Source organism: Erpetoichthys calabaricus, chromosome 18, assembly GCF_900747795.2.
Source record: "Erpetoichthys calabaricus chromosome 18, fErpCal1.3, whole genome shotgun sequence".
NCBI classification, from domain to species: Eukaryota; Metazoa; Chordata; class Cladistia; order Polypteriformes; family Polypteridae; genus Erpetoichthys; species Erpetoichthys calabaricus.
This window is the reverse complement of record NC_041411.2, coordinates 46,661,696-46,687,656: the sequence shown is the minus strand read 5'-3', so window position 1 is coordinate 46,687,656 and position 25,961 is coordinate 46,661,696. Positions and strand designations below refer to the sequence as shown.

General features: G+C 37.1%; 1 protein-coding gene across 8 annotated transcripts in view; it reads left to right on the top strand.

Moving 5' to 3' along the window:
• The window catches only part of cacna1c (calcium channel, voltage-dependent, L type, alpha 1C subunit), a 1,063,887-nt gene that overhangs the window by 818,116 nt on the left and 219,810 nt on the right, over positions 1 to 25,961 (top strand). For all 8 annotated transcript variants that reach the window (XM_051921415.1, XM_051921414.1, XM_051921413.1 and 5 more), the window contains 2 exons: positions 12,513 to 12,572; positions 17,654 to 17,760. In XM_051921415.1, coding sequence (XP_051777375.1) covers positions 12,513 to 12,572; positions 17,654 to 17,760 — 167 coding nt within the window. The remainder of the gene's footprint in view (positions 1 to 12,512; positions 12,573 to 17,653; positions 17,761 to 25,961) is intronic.

Below are 25,961 nucleotides of genomic sequence, written 5' to 3'. Positions count from 1 at the left end.
CATTTTATTTGCAACTTCACTCTGTGGTTGATGGGTGCCCACGAAGTGACACTCCTGTGGTCATGGGTGACTTCAATATGACCATGGGCTCTGACAGGGCTGGCTATGAGGATTGTGTCAGTCCCCATGGGTCTGGCAACCATGATGAAAGTGGCTCCACATTCCTTGACTTTGTTAAAGGTCGGGGACTGCAGATCACTGGAACCTTGTTGAGGCTCTTACAAAACTGCAGGGTCTACAGAATTGCACAGTTTGTGAATTGTGACCACAGACTTGTTGTTGCTATTCTGAAGATCCAGCATAGGTCCAGTAGGCTACCACCTACTAGGAAAATGAGCATGGACTTAGCCAGACTCCAAGATCAGGCTGACAGACTAGGCTGCAACTGCTGATCTTAATGTGAAGTGGGAGACCTTCCATGACAAGACCCTGAAGGTTGCTGGGGGTTGGATTGGTGTTACCAGTGTTCCCAGAAGGAGGTGTTTCATCTCGCAGGGCACCCTGGATATCATCAAGAGGAGTCACAGTGCACAGCTTGATGGCAACTCTGGTGTGTACCAGGCAGTGGCATTGCTCGAGTACATGCCGCTCTGGGCGGGGCGTGCTTCAATTTGCTGCCCTCCAACATATCTGAATATATTAACCTATTTAAATAGAAAATTAAAATGATGTATAGAGAAAAATTAAGATACATTTTGCATAGATTTATTCATATATAGAGAAACAGCAATAATTTTTACATAGATTTATTCATATATAGAGAAACACCAATAATTTTTACATATAATCTATAATAATAAAAGGCAAAGCCCTCACTGACTCACTCACTCACTCACTCACTCACTGACTGACTGACTCACTCATCACTAATTCTCCAACTTCCCGTGTAGGTGGAAGGCTGAAATTTGGCAGGCTCATTCCTTACAGCTTACTTACAAAAGTTAGGCAGGTTTCATTTCGAAATTCAAAGCGTAATGGTCATAACTGGAACATATTTTTTGTCCATACACTGTAATGGAGGAGGCGGAGTCACGTATCGCGTCATCACGCCTCCTACGTAATCACGTGAACTAAAAACAAGGAAGACATTTACAGCACGAGTCACACGCGGGAACGAAGGTAAATGACGTTAATTTTTGACTGTCTTTTAATACTGTGTAAGCATACATATTAACACATGTGCAATTAAACGTGTGCATTTACGGGGTGATTTCTCAGGCTTAAAAGCTCGCCTTTTACTAAAAAGGTAAATGCAAAACTATTTTCAATCAGTTTATTGAAACGCTCCCGTTAAGGATTGCAATAACATATTCGCGAGATAAAAGAACGAAGTAGGGGGAAATGGAGGAACAGCCGCAAACAGCGAAGAGCAAAAAATTAATTAAACAATTGAGAACGGAGCGAGTTAAGCATACAAGCATGTTCATAAGGGAAACAAAGCACGGTGTAAAACGTAAGTTTAAATTAAGTTTATAGAAACGCTCCCGCTGCGGATTGCAATAACATATTCGCGAGATAAAAGTTTAATGAGAAGACACGAGATATAAACGAACCACACGCCGTGGCGCAACGTTAGGGGCAACAGTTTCAACCATTCTATGATCTGCTTCTCGCAACTGAAAGACGGCACATGGCGGATGTTAGCCGACTTGCTGACCGCAACGTTAGGGGCTTCAACTATGGCGCTGACGCCACATCTCAGTGCCAACAATTTGCAGACTCTACTTAAAAGACACGCCCTCCTCACTGGACAGTTAAAAACACCAATCAAACTAACGATGACATCAAGTATTACCCAATCAAAAGTAGGAAAGGAGGCATCTTCATAAAATGCGTGTGGGATGATTTGCATGAGACGCTGCTTTAAAAAAAAAATGATAAAAAAAATGCGGGATAAATCCCGTCCAGTATTGATTCAAAACGGGACGCGCAATTTCATTCTCAAATGCGGCACGATTCCGTATTTTAAAGGACGGGTGGCAACCCTACAGTGCCAGGTAACCACCCATACAATCAGATTGTGATTCAGACTAGGAATGCAATGAATGTAATTACCCCAATCTACATACAAGGCGAAAGTCTTGCAACATTCAAAGATGATGGTTTGGGATAAGTACACCATACAACATAAAAGAGCTTATGAAGCCTTGAACCGAAAAAAGCAAGATCTCAGAGATCGTAAAAAAAAAAATAGGAGGTAATGTCGTTTTACTCGCTGTAGATTTTAGTCAAACATTACCAGTTATTCCACGAGGGAGACCAGCAGATGAACTCAACGCGTGTTTAAAATCCATGCTTCTCCCACGCTCGGTTATATGTCGCGTCTTCTCGGGTAGGTGCACCAAAAAATGTATACATTTAAGCATGTAATGGGCAAACAAAAAATGAGGTATACCCGAAGGCACTGCAGTAGTACTTAATGTAACTTTACTTCTTAAATGTTAATGTTTTACTGTTTAATAATTTATACACTTCTTATATGTTGTTCAAATTCTTTTATCAAAATACCACTGACAGGGCAATGCACGATAACATGGAGTGAATACACCATACGCATCCGCCCACGGCTGCCCTGCTGTGCGCAGATAGGAGTTGATTCTACAATTAAATAAAATAAAGATAAAAAGAGTAAAACAATCATCACCCATAAAGCGTGTGTGTGTGTATATATGTGTATATATATATGTTGATATGTGGATGTGTATATGTATATATATATATATATATATATATATATATATATATGTAGATATGTATATATATGTGTATATGTATATGTATATATATGTTTATATGTGTGTGTGTGTATTTTATATATATAAAACACAGCAACACTCATAACAATGACAACACAATTACATTGACAATCATGTTACGTTATTTTTAAAATGTTTCCTTTTTTTTTCATAACCTCTTTAACACACTACTTCTCCGCTGCGAAGCGCGGGTATTTTGCTAGTTATTTATAAGCATCAACTAGACAAGAATATAGTATAGACACACTGATAAGCTGTGTTCTAATTAATAGTTTAATATAATTACGCTGCGAAAAACAGAACCAGTGTAGTGTACAAGTGATAGGTGGGGATGTTTTCTGCACAGAGCAAGAACGCATTCGGATTGATAACAAAATGAAATTATAAATGGTAAATTAATTGTTTATCTTCCTAGAAATTATTATCGGTGTAATGTTTATTTTTATTACCTCATAAATATTTCAACTGCAGTGTCTGATGCTGTCACAGGAGGACAGTCTGAAAATTATTTTTGAAGTATTTGTGGATAAAAATCAGAGAATTTTACTTTTTTCATTCATACGTGATATTTTTCCGAACCCTGCTGCTTACACACGAATTGTACTGAGTCTTTTGGTCAAAAATTCCACCCCCAAAAATGTGCCACCCGGGGCGGACCGCCCTTTCCGCCCGCCCCTAGCTACGCCACTGGTACCAGGAACTGAGAATGACGGCTGCGAGGGCTCTGAGGGAAGATAAGGATGCGTTTGTTAGAGGAATCTGTGTGAGCAAGTGACACATTATCTATAGTCTAGTGACCCACTCCTGCTTACAGAGGAATCGAAGCATTACGCACATCCAAATATTTTCCTTGGAAAGTCGCAGTCAGGGTGGTTGATGGAACGGTCTTTACGGATGACACTACAGTTGTCACCTGCTGGGCTGACTACTTTTGAGCATCCATTTAAAGCTGAACATCCAGCTAGGACATTGGATATTTCTGGATCCACAGTTCTTGAGGCTGATCCTCCAATTAGCTGTGAACCACCCAATCTCACTGAGATTGCACAGGTGGTGAACCAGCTGAGGTGAGGGAAGGCTGCAGGGATCTATGGTATCCCGGGTGAACTGCTCCAGGCTGGTGGTAAGGCTGTCCTCCTGGCTTTGCAAGCAAGCTTTGCTTCCATTTGGGACGTCATCCCAATTGAATGGAAAACGAGACTTATCGTCCCTATCTGGAAAGGGAAGGGTGATCGCCTGGATTATGGCAACTACAGGGGAATAACACTTCTCTCGGTGCTGGGCAAGGTCCTTGATAGGGTCATCCTTGGTAAGATCCATGATCACTTGCTCACCTACCATGGTCCTCACGTGAAACTTCAAGAGGCACAAGTATAGCGTAACTGTGCTCACCTGTATGCTAAGAAACATTGGCGGTACTCTAAGTTGAAATTGGAAGAGCACTGCTCAGAAAACTATCATAGGAAAAATGTACAGCAGACAGTACACAATACTTAAAAATCAAGCTTTGTATTGAATCCTTAATCAAACTCATTATTCTCAATTGAGTCAAAACTGTGATTATTTAAACAGTCATTTGGCCACAAAAGATAAGGATATATTAACTACATTTAAAAAAAAATATCTCAAATTTCTTAAATTAACATTATTTAAAAAAAAAGCCTGAAGCTTACAGATCAGCTTCTTTAAAGTTGATGAAAGTTATACTCTGCCAACATAAACAGTGTAGTATAGGTGAAAAAAAATATTTTTCTCAGCATATTTTATTTTACATTCTCTAGACGTTTTGCAAGTCTGGCTTATTGGCCAAATATAAATGGAAATCTCTACGTGTAAACTGAAACAATTTTTTTTAAGTTGAAATAGTACAGATAAATTATTTTAAGGAATCTCCAATAAATTTATCTACTCACAATTTTATATATACTTTAAAAATGCCTGAAATATTAGTATCATAATCTTTCCCCACACTGAGTCTGAAATCCACCCATATATTAAATTTAGGGGAATCTCCCCACTGCCAACAATTTCAAAAATAAATTTCAAGCACTATGCTATTATGTAGCATAGTAGTATAGTAGCCATTTATAGCCATATTTATAGTTCAATTAAGTCAGTGTGTGGTCACTGACTGTATGATGGATGCTGAACAACTGAATAAAACAAGAGAGAAAATAAACCACTTACTCTGTCTGACGCTCTTTTCACCTCCAAAACACTCTTGACATACTGTTCATTCAGAATAACCCCTACTCCATTTCTCCTCATATCCACATCATGATAGAACAATTTGAATCCACCTCCAATCCACCTGGCCTTACTCCCCTTCCATTTAGTCTCTTGCACACACAATATATCAACCTTCCTCTCCATCATATCTGCTAACTCTCTCCCCTTACAAGTCCTACTGCCAATGCTCAAAGTTCCTACCCTCAGTTCCACTCTCTTTACTTTCCTCCTCTCCTCCTGCCTACAGACACATCTCCCCCCTCTACTTCGCCCAACAATAGCCAAATTTCCGCCAGCACCCTGTTGGCTAACAGTACTGGTGGCGGTCGTTGTTAACCCGGGGCCCGACCGATCCGGTACAGAAATTTGTATTGTTGTCCACATATTGATTTGGCAAAATTTTACACTGGATGCCCTTCCTGACGTAACCCTCCCCATTTATCTGGGCTTGTGACCAGCACAAAGAAACACTGGTTTGTGCATCCCCTGTGGCTGGATTATATATAAGCTACTGTATTCTTTTAATTTTTGGATATACTTAAAACATTAAAAGGATATTGCCTCCTACCAAAATTGTGCAAGTGCACCTCTGATCTAAAATAAGGCTAATAAACATTCACTTTATTGAATGAAACGTTCTGTGTTTCTCACACACTTAATTTTGTTTCATGATTGGATATTAGTTGACAAAGAGAATAATAAACAAGCTGAACTGTTTTTTGTTGTTATATGTTTATTACTTTAAATACATGTCTGGTTAATGAATAAAAAAACCATAAATATCTCATAATTGACTTTTTTGTTCTACAAGTTTCTGAATGTCTCCCAGCAAGATAATTGTTATATTTTAGCCAGGGTCTCCCTTTTCATTACTAGCTAAGGTTTTGACGGTTCTCCCACCTCCCCCTCCCTACCCCCAACTAGTGGGCATTTTTCAGATATTTTGGAAAATTATTGTGCTTAGGAATCCAAAGTTCACAACAATTGTGCCCAGACTAAAACACTTCAAAAATGTTTCCATTAATCACCTTATTTAAAATAAGTAAATGTTTTTGAGATAGTGTTTACTAATTCTTCAATAATTAGCATAGCATTTAGAACACTCTTAATTAAGGTTATACAGATTCCTTAAAGTATGAGTGAAGATCATCAACTTGGACCTAGATTATTATTCAAGAAAACACCTTTGTAGCTGGCAGTGCAGTGTCCAGTGCATTGTAAAACTCAAACTCGCTTTCCAAACAAGAGTACAATAGAATCCCGATTATCCAAAGTAATGTGAACCAATGCTACCTCAGATAGCTGTAAAATCAGATAAAATGGATGGCAACACTGCTCAGAAGGTGTGGACTGACACAAACAGAGATCAGCAACATCACCAGGGAAGCACACCATTCACTGTGGTCAAGAACAAGCTCTGCACGGCTGACAAATGGAGGGTCTCTATGTGCTTCACACTGCAAAGCGTTCACTACTTAGCCATAGAATGTGGTTTCATAGCTCACCACTGGCACTTCAACACAAGTCCTTGAACTAAGATGCTTCGGGGTGTGAGTCCACAGCAATTCAATTGGCAATATCTGTGGAATTTGCACTGTGGGTGGGTGGAGTGTAGCAGTGAGGCTGTGCAGAAAACGTGGGTACTGACAGAGAGAGAGAAACCAGCTGACATCACCATGGGAGCACACTGCTCACAGTGGTCTGCTCACAGTGGTTTGAGAAAGGATTCTGTATTTGCTGATAGACCAGATCTCCATTTAGCCAATGCTGCAAAGTGCTTGTCTCTGAGCCAGAGAATATGGCTTCACAGTTCCCACTAGCAGTTCACCACAGCATTCTGAAATGCATAAACACAAACATTCTATATGAACGACACAGTAAAGCAAGTGTACAGTAGTGGACAATAGCACAGGAGTGCAGTTGGAAAGGGGCTATTAAGTCGTAGTCACATTCCCACCGTCATCAGCTCCTCGACTGCTCAATCAGTACAGTCAAACTTAAAAGGATATTATTTACACACTCAGTACAGTATTCACAGCAAAGCTTTAATCAATTATAAGAAAATTAGGGTTAGGGTTACTGGTTCACATCAGATAATGTAGAACATCGTTAAATCAGGGCATGGGTAATCGGGGTTCTATTGTATTTATAAAATAGGGGGACAAAACATATGTTTTTAAACAATGACTCATCTTAACAGATGGTTTTCTTAAACTTAGCAATTTATTAACCTCATACAGGACTTGCTCCTGAGGTTTTGAAACCATTTTTATTATTTATTTGAATCCTTCAATAATTTTTTTTTTATTCTAAAGTCAAAAATCTCCTTCAAGCAAGATGTAATTCTTCTAGGGGGTGGTTATATTTTGTAGAACAGTTTCTGCTTTCCATATAAACTGGATTTTAGAGTATTACTGAAATGTTTTGATTGCATCACTTTTCACACACTCACTTTGAACCTCTTTTTGTGAGGAGCTCTGTTTTCAAGTCTCACATTTGTAGGAATGATGCAGTTTTCACGTACATCTTTTAAGGAATATTGCCTGAGTCAAAACCACATCATCAAATGTACCATAAGAAAAAATGTAAATTATTGATAAAATACAGAAAACCACACATACAGTACAAATGTGCATGTAGAACCCAAAATGTTCAATTTACATTTGAATATTCACATACTGTGCAAATTTTTATTTAATATGAATATTCAAACAAAATATTTTTGGCTTATTTGACAACCATTGTATATACAGTAGCTTGGGATATCATGTATAATATAAATATGTAAGATTATGTTCTGTAATTCTACAACATGGGGTAACATAGGGCATTAATCCTATATCTTTATGTCATTCACTAGTATTGTAGTATAAAATAAAGTATCTTTTTCTTTATTATTATGCAATGATGTGTGCAGTTTACAAATTAAGTTTGTATTTTTACTTTGTTTCTGTGGTTGGTCTTCTTCTTCTTTTTTCGGCTACTCCTGTTAGGGGTCGCCACAGCGGATCATCTTCTTCCATATCTTTCTGTCCTCTGCATCTTGTTCTGTTACACCCATCACCTGCATGTTCTCTCTCACCACATCCATAAACCTTCTCTTAGGCCTTCCTCTTTTTCTCTTGCCTGGCAGCTCCATCCTCAGCATCCTTCTTCCAATATACTCAGCATCTCTCCTCTGCACATGTCCAAACCAACGCAATCTCGCCTCTCTGACTTTGTCTCCCAACCGTCCAACTTGAGCTGATCCTCTAATGCAGGGGTAGGCAACGTCGGTCCTGGAGTGCCACAGTATGTGCAGGTTTTTGTTCCAACCCAGTTCCTTAACGAGAACTCAATTATTGCTGATGAAGCACATATTGCTTAAGTGACATTTTAATGCTTCATTTTAGTGGTCTCGCTTGTTAAGGTTCTCCAACCTTAATTGCTTATTTCAATCTTAAACTGCTGCATTCAGTGTTTTAATTGCTCCTTATTAGCAATAAGATGTAAAACAGGGGTAGGCAATGTCGGTCCTGGTGAGCCGCAGTGGCTACAGGTTTTCATTCCAACCCAATTGCTTAATTAGAAACCAATCATTGCCAATCTCAGACCTTATTTAATTTTATGGCTTGTTAGTCTGTGCAATGTAATGCTTTTATATCGTAGATTTTTTTCCTTTCCAAGGATATCATCCAAATGATTTGAAGCCTAAAACAGATCATTTTCAGTCTGTCACATTTTTCTATTAAGTGTTTTATTAAATCAAACCGTGCATGATGAACACACACAGATGTAATTGGAAAAAAAGCTAGCTGGAGAACTGCTGGCTGCTTTGTCTTTTACATCTTATTGCTAATAAGGAGCAATTAAAACACTGAATGCAGCAGTTTAAGATTGAAATAAGCAATTAAGGTTGGAGAACCTTAACAAGCGAGACCACTAAAATGAAGCATTAAAATGTTACTTAAGCAATATGTGCTTCATCAGCAATAATTGAGTTCTCGTTAAGGAACTGGGTTGGAACAAAAACCTGCACATACTGTGGCACTCCAGGACCGACGTTGCCTACCCCTGCTCTAATGTACTCATTTCTAATCCTATCCATCCTCGTCACACCCAGTAGAAATCTTAGCATCTTTAACTCTGCTACCTCCAGCACTGTCTCTTGCTTTCTGGTCAGTGCCACCATCTCCAACCCATATAACATAGCTGGTCTCACTACCATCCTGTAGACCTTCCTTTTCACTCTTGCTGATATCCGTCTGTCACAAATAATTCCTGACACTCTTCTCCACCCATTCCACCCTGCTTACACTCTCTTTTTCACCTCCCTTCCACAATCCCCATTACTCTGTACTGTTGATCCCAAGTATTTAAACTCATCCACCTTTGCCAACTCTACTCCTGCATCCTCACCATTCCACTGACCTCCCTCTCATTTACACACATGTATTCTATGTTTTTCCTACTGACCTTCATTCCTCTCCCCTCTAGAGCATATCTCCACCTCTCCAGGGTCTCCTCAACCTGCTCTCTACTATCACTACAGATCACAATATCATCAGCAAGCATCATAGTCCACGGGGAATCCTGTCTAATCTTGTCTATCAACCTGTCCATCACCATCAAAAATAAGAAAAGGCTCAGAGCCGATACCCTGATGTAATCCCACCTCCACCTTGAATGAATCCGTCACTCCTACCGCAGACCTCACCACTGTTACACTTCCCTCATACATATCCTGTACAACTCTTACATACTTCTCTGCCAACTCCTGACTTCCTCATACAATACCACAGCTCCTCTCGAGGCACCCTGTCTTATGCTTTCTCCAGGTCCACAAAGACGCAATAAAACTCGTCCTGGCCTTCTCTAAACTTCTCCATCAACACCCTCAGAGCAAACATTGCATCTGTAGTGCTCACTAATCATCACCTCACTTCTTAACCTAGCTTCCATTACTCTTTCCCATAACTTCATGCTGTGGCTCATTAATTGTATCCCCCTGTAGTTTCTACAGTCCTGCACATCCCACTTATTCTTAAATATCGGCACCAGTACACTTCTTCTCCACTCCTCAGGCATCCTCTCACTTTCCAAGATTTCATTAAACAATCTGGTTAAAAACTCCACTGCCATCTCTCCTAAACACCTCCATGCTTCCTTAGGTATGTCATCTGGACCAACGGCTTTTCCATTCTTCATCCTCTTCATAGCTGTCCTTACTTCCTCCTTGCTAATCTGTTGCACTTCCTGATTCACTATCTCCACATCATCCAACCTCTTCTCTCTCTCATTCTCTTCATTCATCAGCTTCTCAACGTACTCTTTCCATCTGTTCAACACACTCTCCTCGATTGTGAGTACATTTCCATCTTTATCCTTTATCATCCTAACCTGCTGCACATCTTTCCCAACTCGATCCCTCTGTCTTGCCAATCAGTGCAGGTACTTTTCTCCCTCCTTAGTTTCCAGCCTCTCATACAACTCATCATACGCCTTTTCTTTAGCCTTCGCCACCTCTCTCTTCACCTTGCATCTTATCTCCTTGTACTCTTGTGTACTTTCTGCATCTCTCTAACTATCCCACTTCTTCTTTGCCATCCTCTTCCTCTGTATACTTCTCCTGTACTTCTCCATTCCACCACCAGGTTTCCTATTCCTCCTTCCTCTTTCAAGATGTCACGCCAAGCACCCTTCTTGCTGTCACCCTTACTACATCTGCTGTAGTTTCCCAAGTGTCTGGTAATTCCTCACTACCACCCAGTGCCTGTCTCACCTTCTCCCTAAACTCAACCTTGCAGTCTTCCTTTTTCAACTTCCACCATTTGATCCTTGGCTCTGCCCTCACTTTCTTCCTCTTCTTGATCTCCAACGTCATCCTACAGACCACCATCCTATGCTGCTTAACTACGCTTTCCCCTGCCACCACTTTGTAGTCTTCAATCTCCTTCAAATTGACTCTTCTGCATAGGATGTAATTTACCTGTGTGCATCTTCCTCCACTCTTGTACGTAACCCTATGTTCCTCCTACTTCTTAAAATACATATTAACCACAGCCATGTCCATCCTTTTGGCAAAATCCACTATCCTCTGACCTTCTTCATTCCTCTTCTTGACACCATACCTACCCATCACCTCCTCATCTCCTCTGTTCCCTTCACCAACATGCCCATTGAAATCCGCTCCAATCACCACTTTCTGTCCCTTGGGCACACTGTTCATCACTTCATCCAACTCACTCCAAAAATCTTCTTTCTCACACATTGCACACCCAACTTGTGGTGCATATGCACTAACAACATTCATCATCACACCTCCAATTTCCAGCTTCATAATCATCACTCTGTCTGACACTCTTTTCACCTCTAAAACACTCTTGACATACTGTTCCTTCAGAATAACTCCTACTCCATTTCTTCTCCTATCCACCTGGCCACACATGATAGAACAATTTGAATCTACTTCCGATCCACCTGGCCTTACTCCCCTTCCATTTAGTGTCTTGCACACACAATATATCAACATTCCTTCTCTATATCATATCGGCTAACTCTCTCCCCTAACCAGTCATACTGCCAGCATTCAAACTTCCTACCCTCAGTTTCACTCTCTTAACTTTCCTCCTCTCCTTCTGCCTCCGGACACGTCTCCCCCCTCTTCATTTGGTTTCTGTGGTTGGTATATTACTTCATTTCTGAACGTGGCACTAAGGTTTGGCACCATAAACTACAATTTAGGTTTTGAATACAGCAATGCAGCATCATTTGTACTTGACAGAAAAAAAATTACATCTCAAAATAAATGTAACAAATACGTTCTGTATAATAACAGCAGATAAAATATTTAACAAATTCAGTTGTGTGTTTTACTTTATTTTATACTTTTGTTTTGTTCTCATATTCAGTATAGACAAGATTATCTCTTCTGGAGATTAGTCATGCTTATCATGAGCCAACTTAAAATGCAGCAGCAATCAAGTTATTCCTATGAAGAAATGATCAGGGGGAAATATAGTTTAATCTGTGTAGCATACAAACACTTCACAGTGCTTCATTTACTGAGTCATTGGGTAAGTTAATTTGATTTGGAAGAGCCTTGCAGCGGAAAAGCAAATAATGGCACCAATTAATACTGCAAAATAACTAGCCAAGTGCGTGTTTTGCTATGAATACACATGAATCCACTGTATAAAATTCTTTGTTTTTGTAATGGTACTCTAACCTTGAAGAAGCAGTCCGAGGTAAAACGATTCTTTAAGCAACCCTAATATTATATTCTTTATTTACTCTTTATGCCTTTGTATTTCTTAATGTATGCTTTGTTTTAAATTAATAGGATATTTCCTTAATATGTCTTATTTTAACTCCATAACTTTATAAACCATATAGTTTGTATTGATTAAGTTATTGCTGATGTCAGTGATGGACTCTGTATGATAATATTAAGAAGTTTATGCTGGGTGAAATGCAACATAATGTTTTATTTGTGGGAAACATATTTTTGTGCATTTTTATTTAAAATATTTCTCTCTCTTTCTTCAGATTCTAGGATATGCTGATTATGTTTTTACTGGACTTTTTACAATTGAAATTATCTTAAAGGTAAAAATGCAATTTCATATTTTTTGTTAACTGATTTATAATGCAAAATACATTTTAGCATAATAGTCTGTATTAATGATATGTTTTGTACAAACAGTATGTTTTTGCACTGTACGACCTGTAAAGAAAAAATTTCAATTTACATACTGTATCTGAAGATATATGTAGAAGGGATCTGAAGATTAAAAATTAATAATTGATGTACAGTGGTAAAACCATACGTCTGTCACAGTTCAGATTGAGGAAGGATGATTGTATTTTAGCTTACTTAAGAAAAAATAAAATCATTGCTAAATAAACTTTTTCTATTACACTGCTTCAACATAAATAGACATTTGATTTATTAAATCACATTGTCAAAATATTATTTTTGGCTTAATCATTAGTAAATGAGCTAGAAAATCTACAACATATCTAGTATAGTATATATTAAAATAAAACAGTTTTGTAAGTGATAGTTAATGACACTCTTGATGTTTTTTTCCCAATTTTACGTAGTATTACACGGTCTCACTCACATTGTGGCATAGAAGGCAAAATAAATGTGTTCCATTGAATGATGTATGACTAAAAAATAGAACCATAACAGAAGGTATCATGTGAATTTGTTTATTTATTAAGGTTGTTCAATGTGGAAAAGTGTCCGTGTTGTATTGTAGACTGGGTGGCTAATTTGGCTCCAGCAGTCTGATATACAAATAGCAGCCCAGTAAGGTATTATCATAGGACAAAGCTGGGATATGTGACTCAGGGTGACAGACACTTCATAGCATTTTCACAAGTAAAATATTGTCTTGACAAAATTTTAGACTGTTGGAAGGGATTAATATGATGAGTAATTTTACACTAAATTAGTCCATGCCTGTTGAAAGTTAAGGGAGTGTTTACTATTCATGCCGAATGTGTATTAATTTTTTTGCCAATGTAATTGTAAGGTCTTGATCTCCAAACTTCTGTCATAATAATAATAATAATAAATAACATTTATATAGAACTTTTCTCGCTACTTAGAGCTCTTCACCTAGATATAGGGGAACCACCTCAACTGGATAATGTAATGGCAGCCATTATTGCGCCAGTATTTTCACCATTCATTAGCCATAAAGTGGTAAAGGGATGAGAGAGAGAGTAATGAGAAATGGAGGATAATTAAGGGGCCAAAATGAATAAGGCCATGGTGGGCAGTTTCAGCCACCACATTGTGTTTATCTTGGCTGTTTCCAGTTCCCTTTGGGAGATACTTCTGTCAGTTATGTGAGATATAGATTTGAGCAGTCCTACTAACCTAGAATTAAATGTGAATGTTACATTGAGACAATGGAAAAAGAAAATATGTATAGACTGACAAAATACAGGATGATATACTAAAACATGAAATATGTTCTCACAGAGCTGGTAATTGTGTGGAAAATCTGTGAGTTAAGGCCCAGACTTGTAGCTAAAAAAAAGAGTCTGGAGTTCAGTTACACTATAGCTCATTTGGGCAAAAGCAAACTGCTGTGGACCAAGATAGTCTACTACAAGAGCACTCATATAGTCTAGGATCAGCCTCTCAAAGGTCTTTATGATTTATAAAACAAATCATTCAGCCTGTGTTTCATAATTCTGAGTTTTTCACTGACTGCTTGAAAAAGGAAAAAAAATGCAGTCCATAATAATGTTTTCACTTACTATGCAAAATGTTGATCTTATTTTTAAATATATTTATAGTTAAAAAAAAAAACCTTAATCCCATTACTTTGAAGATAAAAGGTGCTGTCCAATAATACCTAAGTGCTTTTTATTAGAAAATTCTATAGGAGTCACATAGAAAAATCAATAAAACCATAATCCCACTTAATCAAATATTATACTGCTAATTTCCATATTTTTGATAAACAGCTGTTGGAATATATGATATGCTCTTTAGCTAGTGTGGTAATTAATTTGTCTTGTTATGATATTTTAATAGTTGTGAAGCTTGAATTTTACAGTATATCTTACAGTAATTAAGCACATTTAGTACATTTGCTATGTGATTTAAAGGTGTTCTCATGTAACCTACAGCAGCTGAGAAAGGATGCAAGCAGACTACATTAGGGTGTCAGCAGGAATCTATATGTTTTACTTACTGCATGAGAAAGGAAGCTGCCTTCAGCTTCTGTGCCGATAAAGAAAGGAGCTCAGAATGGCAAAACTCACACTAGGTAGCAAAATTCTCCTTTGTTCATATTTCACAAGCAGAGGAAAGCAGAGTTACCTTTTTGGGGTAATACAAATACCTACACTTATTTTGTAGGTTTCAAATAATCTGATGGAATTTCTGTGACCTTGTAGTAAAATACATCATTCATAAAATGGATTGATAGTCTTTCTTAAACTCTTTTTAAACATCAATCAGTTTCTTTTAATTTGTTTAGTCTTCAGCAGGTTCACAAAGATCTGGAGCATATCCCAGCTTATTCAGGTAATATGGAGGTACATGGTCTAGATGGATAGCCAGTCTTTTGCAGTGATTCAGATGATAACATAACAGGCTTAAATACACTTAAACAAAATACTCCACCCAAAAATGGATATTTTCGTTTTGTTTCTTACCCTCTGTAGGTTGTAGTGATGGCCAAGAAAAATTTTAACCTCATGTTTTCATGTAGAAATGAAAGAGAAAAGGAAGTTTGATATGACAGAAGCCAATATTGACCAGTGCTGTACAATAGCAAATAATGTGAAAAATGTCCATGGATAAAAGAGTAAAAAGAATGTCAGGTTATTTATGTTGTGTAATCCACAGGTCACCAGTCCATGCACACTATCATACTTACATTCACACACTGTCAATTTGGAGTCACCAGTTAATCTAATTCGCAGGTCTTTAAGCATGTTACAGGAGAACCAGAGGGAAATCCATGCAAACATGGAGAAAATACATGAACCAAAAAGAAAACAATTTGAGTTCTCACTACAAGAATTGACACATAAATGATGCTTAATGAATACTATCAAAAGCAGAATGCAAACGTTATCACAGTTATATCATCTAGTAAATGGTAAGCTCATTAGACACATTTCAATTTACAGAACTATTTATAGCAGCATTTGTAGGAATTATTAGTGACTGATAAAATGCAATGAAAAGTGATCTCTGGCTTCCCATCCATTATTCTAAACTTCCTGTAAAAGTATTCTGGTATGTTTTCTCTTCAGTGTAATCAGATGTTTTGTGTTGATTAAGTTATTTTGTTTCATTCAGAATTAACCCTGATCCTACGCTTGAGAGGAGAGAGAGGTTGGGAGCATGCACTGATACAGCACGTTACTGCACCCACCACACCACAAACCACCTCGGGTTCCTAAATTAGGCCCTGAGCACAGCCGTGCAACGCCTCAGCACCACACTAGTTCGAATAGAACGGGACAGTGTGAGGTGTGCCAATCCTGCCACAAACCCCAAGTGTTATTTTTCATACCCAGGACAGAGCAATTGCAGGTTAAGGGCCTTGCTCAAGGGACCAATAGAGTAAAATCACCTCAGGCATTTACAGGACTTGAACCAGCAACCCTTAGATTGCCGGCTCAGAATCTTAGCCTCAGAGCCACCACTTCTCCTAGTCTTGCCATAGTTCAGAAAAGTTGCAATCTGTTCATATACTGTATACCATTCAGTACAGCAAATATACAGTATTCCATTCAAATATTTACCATGTGTGTATCTCATCACAGTTAAGCTGGTATGCAAATAGTTCATTTACCAGATAATTTTCAGCTATGAATCCGGCTGCTTTTAGTAGTGTACATTTCTATGAGTACACATTTCATTTGACACGTAGCTCATTCGACCAGTGAAATGTCATGTTTCCATTGTGCACTAAGTTGCTTGAGTTCTTGAATACTGTGGAAGTTTTGAGACTGTGGCTTGTATGTTTCTTAATAATTGAAGAAATGTTGGAAATAGAGCAGCTCATTTCAATATTATTATAGTGTAACCGTGGATACCTATTCAATTAGTTTGGAAGTTTTATTTATTCATTGCATTTAGGGATAGAATGTGATGACTCAGCTTCCTTATATCCATCTCACTATAATATCTAATATACTGTACTCTTTCAACCTAACTCATCATTTTTGCTGTAAAACACTGAATTCTCAATATTTAAAAAGCATGTAGTGCTGGCAATACTATACTGAAAATCAAGCCTTATAAATGTTTTAATATGTAATATGCACTGAAATAACCACATAGCTTAATGCCTGTGAACCAGTGGTAAACAATTTGAGAATATGAGTGTATAATGTGTCTTTTACCTAATAAATCACTTTTTTCTATCTCTATGTGTTCAGCAAACAACGTGAATGCCAGGTTTGTTTTGTGCATTTACAGTTGGAGCCAGGCTGTGGGTGTCTTGTTGTGTACATTACAATAATTTCCCTTTCAACACGGAGCTACTCCACATGCAAACAATAGAACTCTGAAAATGTTATTCTGTTGGATTTAATTATTTTTATGATTTCCTTTGTAAAGTACATTTAGTCAATAAAAAGAAGATAAAATCATGATGTTGCACATCATTGAGCTGTATTAGCCCTATCCTTTAGGTTTTCTCTACAAAAGCCAATTTATTTGTAATTTATTAAAGAAATGTTGGAGGGTGTCCCCCAAAGACTTTGTTTCTGATTTATGTCATTAATGTTACATTATGGTTTTTTAATTCCTTTGTGAACACTCCAGCAAGATTTGTCTACAATCATAAGCAAATTCCATTATCCAGCTTAAGCATTTTATTTTTTAAACCTAAATAAGATCAACTGACTCATCTGCTAAAAAACAGGAATGGTACATTTTTAAATTACTAAAAGAAATACCACCAAGTGGACTGTCATATTGTATAGTTTTTGAAATTTATTCTGGAGTACTTGTTATATATTTATTATTCAAAGTGTTTATAACTAATTTTAATTACTATTTTTAGAGTCTTCTACTTAATTTTGTTATGTCTTTGTCAGTTTTGTATAAACCATTTTGTTAAATATTTGTTTATTTACAACGTTTTCATTTAAAAAATTACTTAAATAGGCAATCCTTTTTTTTCCCTTTTTCTCTTAAGATGACTGCCTATGGAGCATTTCTTCATAAAGGATCATTCTGTCGCAACTACTTCAACATCCTTGACTTGGTGGTGGTCAGTGTTTCACTCATCTCATCTGGTATTCAGTAAGTCTAATCATGGAACTTACCTGAAGATCACATTTACTTCAAAACCATTACTAACATATTTATATGAAATCAGTCAATATTATGTTCTCTTTAAAAGTTTTTGCATAATTAAATGCAGTATCTTAGAGTTAAAAGTTTTTGCATAATTAAATGCAGTATCTTAGAGTTTTATCAAATAAACATGTATCAACATATTATTGTTAATTCGTTCTTAAGGCATTTTAAACTACTAGAGACAAAAAAATGTACTGCATTGTAATTCAGCATTATCAGAATAAACAAAGCATTTACCTTACAGACAGCATAGTAGTATAGTGTGTAATGTCTCCATTTAGTGGAATTCTATTCCCCAGTTTCATATGTATAGTAATCTTTTGGCCATTGTATGCTTTTCTCAGTATTCACTTGGATAGTCCTTAAAGGAGATCGTTTTCCTCCCACTGTTTAACAACATATTGTTACATTGTTTAAGATCTCTAGGTAGTACTTGTTTTGGCTCTTTTGAGTTTGTGTAAATGTGCCAATCCATGGACTGATGTTCATTTAATAGTTGGTCTTTGCCTTTAACTCACTGGTGCCATAACAAGGCTTTGTCTCCTGCAGACTTAATACTAGAGATAAAAAGAACAGAAAATAGAAGGATTGGCTTTAATGATAAATGATTGATACCTGTTAATGAAGAAGTACAGGTGCATTTGTGGCTTAAGGCAGTCTTTATACCGCAAAGAGATGGCTATGTGCGCAGTTTACTTGGAACACATTTAAATTATAAGCTTAACCCCAAAAGTACAATGTGCAACACCACTGCTGATTTCAAATCCAGAAGAGGCATGCCCTTTAGTCATGAGGTAGATCATCAAAACGGTACTTGTGCTCACCAGAAATACTGCTTATTTACTGTACTATATTTTTTTTATAGCCCTGGAAATGAGCTGCGCAAAAGTGCTTAATGGCTTTTCTGCCTTGTACATTAATTTGCATTAAAAATGAGAGTAGAAAATAATAAAGTGTTAAAAAATTAGTCATTAAAGAAGATAAAATAAGCACTTGATATGAATTAGGCTCAGTCTTTCTGCTTTTCAATAGTGTGCAACTTCACATGATGCTGAAAGAAGAAAAATGGACTAATGCATGAGAATATGTATTACATAGTAATATCTGCAATCGAAGTTTTGCAATGAAGTGGAGAAAAGATGTCTTCAACCTTCCTTTGAACATTATGATGCAATGAGCTAAAATATCAATATCAAAAATGGTATCATAAAAATACAAATGATCATTTTCAAGGAATTTTGTGGGAAACCTTTTAAGTAACCAGGCAATTTAAGATGTGTGGTGAAGTACACAGTTCCTAGAACTCATGGGATCTCACTTTTTATGGTTTTTATGGTTTACCACTGCCATCTAATTTAAGGTTCAAGGAGCAGCAGGAGAAATAGCATTATGCTGATTTTATTGTTAAGGTGGGAGAAGAACAAAATAATTAATGTGTGGAAGGCAGACAGATCTGAAGTTGATGCCATTGAGAAAGGGAATGAAAACCTTTAGAAAATAGATGTACAGTGGTCCTTCATACTTTCAACTTAATTCATTTCAGGAGACCATTTGAACTCTGAATTGTTTGAAGTCTGAATTAATTTTCCCCATAAGAACTAATGGAAAGTGAATTAATCCATTCCCAGACCCTAAACAATACCCATTTTGATAAACGTAAACAGCAAATAGACATAATTTAAAGTAAATGTAACACAATTAAATGCCCTAAATAATATATTAAAATATGAAAACAATAAATAAAATATGTAGAATCTGCATAATAAAATGAAAATTGCATTTACTGTACCTTAGTGAGGAGTGCTGATGTTTCGTGAGGCTGGTGGAGGGAAAGAGAAAGGTTATTGTTTGGAAGGGAAGTCACTTGCCATAAACATGCTTCTGATAAGTTCCTTTTTCACCTCAATCGTTGAACCTTCTTCATTGCTTCCACACTTTTCTTGGATGCCATGGTTAATAGATAGGGGTTATATATATATATATATATATATATATATAATGAAACAATACAAAAATAAAGTGAAAAAAACAGGGTAAACACAAAAGAGTAACACAAAAGATGCTTTCACTGTGAGAGCAAGACATCACTTGGGCACACAACAGATGACTTTTACGCTTGCTGCGTAAGCACCATCTGTTGCTGCATTTATTTCACTTTACTCGCAGTTCGATCATTCAAATTCCGAATCAAATATTTCTCGATTTTAGCATTCAAACTCTGCAACATTTAATGTTAAAATTGTAGTACGAGGTAGCACTGTACTGTACATTTTAGGCCATTTTAAACATGATAGATGTGATCAATGAAAGATTTTAAGTTAAAGTATTAGAATGCTTTATGCATATAAAGCTAGAGTGTATTCTATGCATGGCTGCCTTCTACTCTTTTTATTAACTACTAGCTGATTATCCAGTGGCTTTGCTCACTGAGTGCAAGGGAAAAAAATAAAATGTATTTATAAAATAAGTTTGTTAATTGCCAATTTTATTTTTCAACAAATAAAGAGCATTTACAATAACATAGAAATCAATATAAACAACAGTATTAACATCTTTATCATATGAGAATATGAAGTAATATATAAGAAGCACATTGCAGACAAATAAAAATTATTAAATAGTAAAATCTTCTTCTATAATACACTACCGTGGCTGTTCGTTTGTCTGTCCAGGATTTTAAATCACCTTGTAGCTTTCACCTATTGACTTGAAATTTGGTACACATATACTATGTGACGTCTACTATCCGCTTTCGGGGTGATGATTTTATCACTCTTTTTATTTTTATTTTATTTTATTGTAGAATCAACTCTCGGCAGCGCGCAGCAGGGTGGCCGTGCGCGCATGCGTACGGGCACCATTCTCATTCCCTACCACCTTCGCTAATCATTCTTGAGGCAGATTGAAGACTTAAGTGCCAGATTAAGTGAAATGTTAAAGTAAACATACTAAGTAATTGCAACACAAAAACTAACGTAATCAGTTTTAACGCGAAAAGATGCCGACGAAAGAGAAGCAGTGGGCAGCTAGGGTGGAGTAAAAAAGAGCTGCTCAGGAAGCAGCAAGCACATCAACCTCTGAGCAAACAAATGCTAAACATACAGAGAAAGAGGACGAATACTATGAATGCTCAAGTCAAGTGTATTCACTGCATGTTATCGTGCAATGTGCCGTTACTGGTATTTTGATAAAAGATTTTGAACAACATATAAGAAGCGTAGAAATTATTAAACAGTAAAACATTAACATTTAAGAAGTAAAGATACATTGAGTACTACTGCAGTGCTTTCGGGTATATTGCATTTTTTGTTTGCCCATTATGTGCATAAATGTATAAATTTTTCGGTGTACCTACCCGGGAACACGCAGCATATAACTGACCGTGGGAGAAGCACGGATTTTAAACACGCGTTGAGTTCATCTGCTGGTGTCCCTCGTGGAATAACTGGTAATGTTTCACGAAAATCTCCTGCGAGTAAAACGACAGTACCTCCCAATATTTTGGTAGGATCTCTGAGAACTTGCATTGTTCGGTTCAAGGCTTCATAAGCTCTTTTATGTGCCATGGTGCACTCATCCCAAACTATTATCTTTGAATGTTGCAAGACTTTTGCCTTTCCAGAGCCCTTGCGTATGTTGTAAATTGGATTTTCGTCGTGAGTGAGGTTTAATGGCAATTGCAATGCTGAATGTGCTGCACGGCCTCCATCTAATAATGTAAAAGCAATTCCCGATGACGCTACAGCCAGAGCTATGTCACCATTCGCTCTATCAGCAAGAATCAGGTTTATTAAGAATGTTTTTCCTGTTCCTCTGTGGTCATAAGTAATTTCCGTTTCAAACGCTCATACGTAATTTCCGTTTCAAACGCAAAAAGAATTTTATATATATATAGATTAATTGGAAGATCCTTTTCCCATCGTACCCTAGAATCTTTGAAAAGAAGATTCAAAAGTTTTTATATATTGTTGAGATGCTGTCTGAGCCTTCAAGACTGATCAGTGTTTCTTCTGGAATAGAAATGGGTAGGAGGTGTGAAAATTTGGGTAGGTTTTTTTTAGCAAAATTTCTTATTTGAAAATAGTGGAAGAATTGTGTTGCTGGGAAGTTAAATTTAAATGTTGATTGTTCATTAGATGCAAAAACATTATCTGTATACAGTTCTCTAAGTTTTTTAATCACGGATGTTTTCCAAAGATTAAATACTGATAGGTTTGAGAGGATTGAAAATGGTGATTATCTTTGCAGTGGAGCAACAGATTAAAGCTCCTCTGCCTTGAAGTGCATCCTGGATTAGTTCTATATTCTGAGTGACTGATGAACAATTGGATTATTGGTGTATTGACAAAATTAGTATTTACTGGAGAACAAAACACGGCATATAAAGAAAGTGCATCAAGATTTTACCTCCATTACAGACCAGACTTGTGCAAACTCATCAGTTTATGTCAGTTTCCAGAAGCCTCAAGTATAACTGTGCGTAGAATTCGCAGTAACATATGGCATATGGACAAAAGTCAAAATGTGTGTACGCAGTAAAAAAAATCCAGATGCATAAATATGTGTGTACTCCAAGTTCCACACACTTCCCCTTTACAAATCCCAACTAACGTGAAATTTAACACATGTGCATGCAAATACAGTCCCATTCAAACTCTTCCCAGAATTTAGCATATTTTAATATTCAAATCAATATAAATATCACTTTCCACTCAGCATTTGGTTAAATAACAATGGAAAATGCATGTGAAAAAGAGAATTTCAGTGTATGTAAAGTAGAGGCAAGGAAACACATACTATTTCTTGGCTTACGCAGTGGTATATGCAACAAAAGCGTGGCAGAGACACTCGAACATTCAAGTTCAGAAAGTCTCACAGTGCCCGAAAGAAAAAAGAGGAGGTCAGATATCACAGTCGACGTGAAAAGGTGAGTTGCAGCCCACTGTCTGTTTATTCTGTTTCAGACAGTATTACAAAAACTGACCCCTGTCAGACGGTGGCGGTGCTGCTGTGCCAAGCATATCTTTGGGCATTGGCTGCACACACACCTCCACCTCGGCAACTGCTGGAAGGCCATCTGACTGTGTGCTGATGAACTGTTCAAGAATCACAGAATGCAGTAGTGGATGCTGTAAGAGATGTGGCCAATGAACTAAGGAATATAAGGGCTGTATTGTGTGATATTGACCACAAATGAAATGAATTGGTTAAAAAATAAATGCTGCATATGATTACCTGTTTTTACATTCTGCTAATTACATTCAAATGAAGTTGTGCTGCTGTCCGATCTGGCTGATCATTTGGTGAATCAGGTTCACACTAGCACATCTCTTCAGGTGCATGCTTGCACACTATGACACACTTTCTGCGTGCTCTAGAGCAGCACATTAATAGAGTGGTAATGCTTTTTCTATTTACATAAGCAAATTCATTCTTTGAAGGTGCCTTTATACTGTAGCGCCGGCAGAAGAGGACCACACCAGACCAATTCTCTCCTCTTTACTTTGAGGTGACTTGTTATCCTTAAAAGGACTGCTTGCCTTTTGCTGCACTACTTGGAAAAAGCACCTGCGACTGTGCAGAGCTGCCATTTTTATAGGTTCTCCAGCAATATATGATGTAATGTCAGCTCATTCTTTTGATGATTCATCCCTGGCTGATGTAACTTGTCCGGCATCATTGCAATAGCAATGTGTGTGCAGTTGACCACTCCGATTACATTTGAAGAACCAGAGGTTGCTGCGAATTGCACTTTTATGTTTGCCAGTTCAACCATAGTGTAAGGAAATCTTATTTATCTGAATGACAAGTGATAATACCATCTTATACAGCTGGCATGGCGCAACTCAGTGATGATTGTGGAATGCCCCATTGGTCAGCAACTTCACGTTGAAAAGCTTCTGTGGCTAAAAACTCGAGAGTGCACAGAACTTGCAAAGGAGCAGGCAGAGCACAATTCCTCAAAGCCTGCCTTTGTAAAGCCGGCACCAGTTCAGCACGCGGCTGCAAGTTGAAAGCTCTTGGAAATCAAACTCGACGTAGAAGTCAATCAGCATCATCTCTAAATACACGTTCTCTTTTAATTCTTCCATTTGCGATGTCTTCTGACAACGCTAAAGCAGCCATGGTAGTTGGAATAGTTTGGCCTTTCCAGGCACCATTATACTGTTACAGAATCATTACGATCAAGATAAATAATTTGTAAATGATATGCAATTAATTTTGGTGTATTTGATAAAACCTGCAACATATTTCTGAATCTAAAAAAGAAAAGTTGACCACAGAAATAGTAGCACTACTTTGACGCTGGGTGCCGCCAGTTTGTAAAACTGAGCAGAAAAGTGCGTATGCAAGGGGGCACCATACCGTGAAAATGAGCATGGCTTTACACCAAGTTTAGTTTTTATACATCTTGAAGTGAACGTGGAAACGTGCTTTAGCAAAATTTTTATGCGTACGCACTGTTTATACATGAGACCCCAGGTCTTTATAGCATTTATATTTGCTGCCCAGTAATAAAATTGAATGTGTGGACATCTCAAATTCCAAATAAATTAGGTTATAAGTGAATCTAGTTTGTTAAAGAATAATTTATTAGCATATATACATACATGCTCTAAAATAGAAAAAGAAGCTTGGGAAGGACATTCATCTTGACAGTATTGACTATCCCTGCTAATGTGAGATAGTGTTTACCCCTAGATATTTAAACTGTTCTGATAAAATGAACAGATAGATGTCTAGTATGGTGTTTTAATTATTTCATCAGTGTGCATGTCATTCCCGACTTTCCCTAAATAGCTGCATTGCAAATACACAAACTTATAATTTGAACGTTCTATTCAGATAACATAATTGATTAGATTTTTCTTTATTTTTATCATGAAGGACCCCCATTACCACCATAAGCAATGCCACTGAATATTGATACCCAGATGAGACTGCATTTGCATATTCTTTTCACCTTGAAACATCTAATCAAATTGATGTTAACGAGGTTATTCTGTGTTTCTACCCAAATATGAATTGCTGTCTCCTCCAGATTATTACGCAATTACTAATGAAATAGGATCAATTAGAGTCTCTGGTATTGTACATATAATAATAAAAAATGATAATAGACTAATCTGAAAACTGTGAGTCCTGTAGTTATTTCAGTTAGCTAAAGCAATTTCACATAAATTCACCTGAAATGACATTGCAATATTTTTCACACAACTCTGAGTAACACGTACACATTGACAAGCTGGAGCAGCTGTTGAACAGCTGGTGATTTGAAAGCAAGCACTGTATATGCTAAATGTTATTCTGTATTTGGGGAAGATGTCACACGACCACCAGGAAAACAGCTGTCAGAAACTGTTGTGATGCGACTTGTTGAATCTTTCACCAGCAAAGAGAGACATGTTAACTGTTGACAATTTTTTTACGTTGCTGATAAATCAAACATAGTGATAGACTCCAATCATGCCAAGGTGAGAAGTTTTCTGTTCACTGCATTTCTTATTTTTTTGCTTAACAGCTTACCTTGGTTAGGAATGGGATATGAAAATTTTATAACTTTTATAAGTAGGTGTGGAAGCACTTGACCAGATAACATGGCTCTACACAGTTAAAGGAGGGAGCCACAAATGACCTGTTGCTGTGTTTTACAACCGGCTAGACTTGGCTGTAATCAGCAACAATATTTGGTGTTCACAGTTTATGGGTAAGAAAGAAGTCAAAGGTATGGGATCTTTGTGATAACCACATGATTTCCAAAGTGGCTACAGCGAGGAATGAGAAAGCTGCTTGTGGTGCAGCATATACCACCCACAGATTATGGCAAATGAAACTGCCACATTTAATAAAATAATGATAAAGATGTAGTCATAATAAAATGAAGGAAAACTGTGTAAAGTGCAACTGTTTTATGTGATTCAGCAGCTTAAATAAGTCACAGAGCATTTGTGTTGATTGCAAACTTTATAACAACTGACTTGCTGGCCGCCATTTACAGATGTTTACATTTAAAAAAAACTGTATAAAAATGTGAGTATGGGTATTAATTTTAAAATCTTTCTACAAAAAAAATTGAAGATATTATCATAATTCATTTATTTTATGAGACTAGCTGTTTGAAAAATGTTGTTTTGCTTTTGATT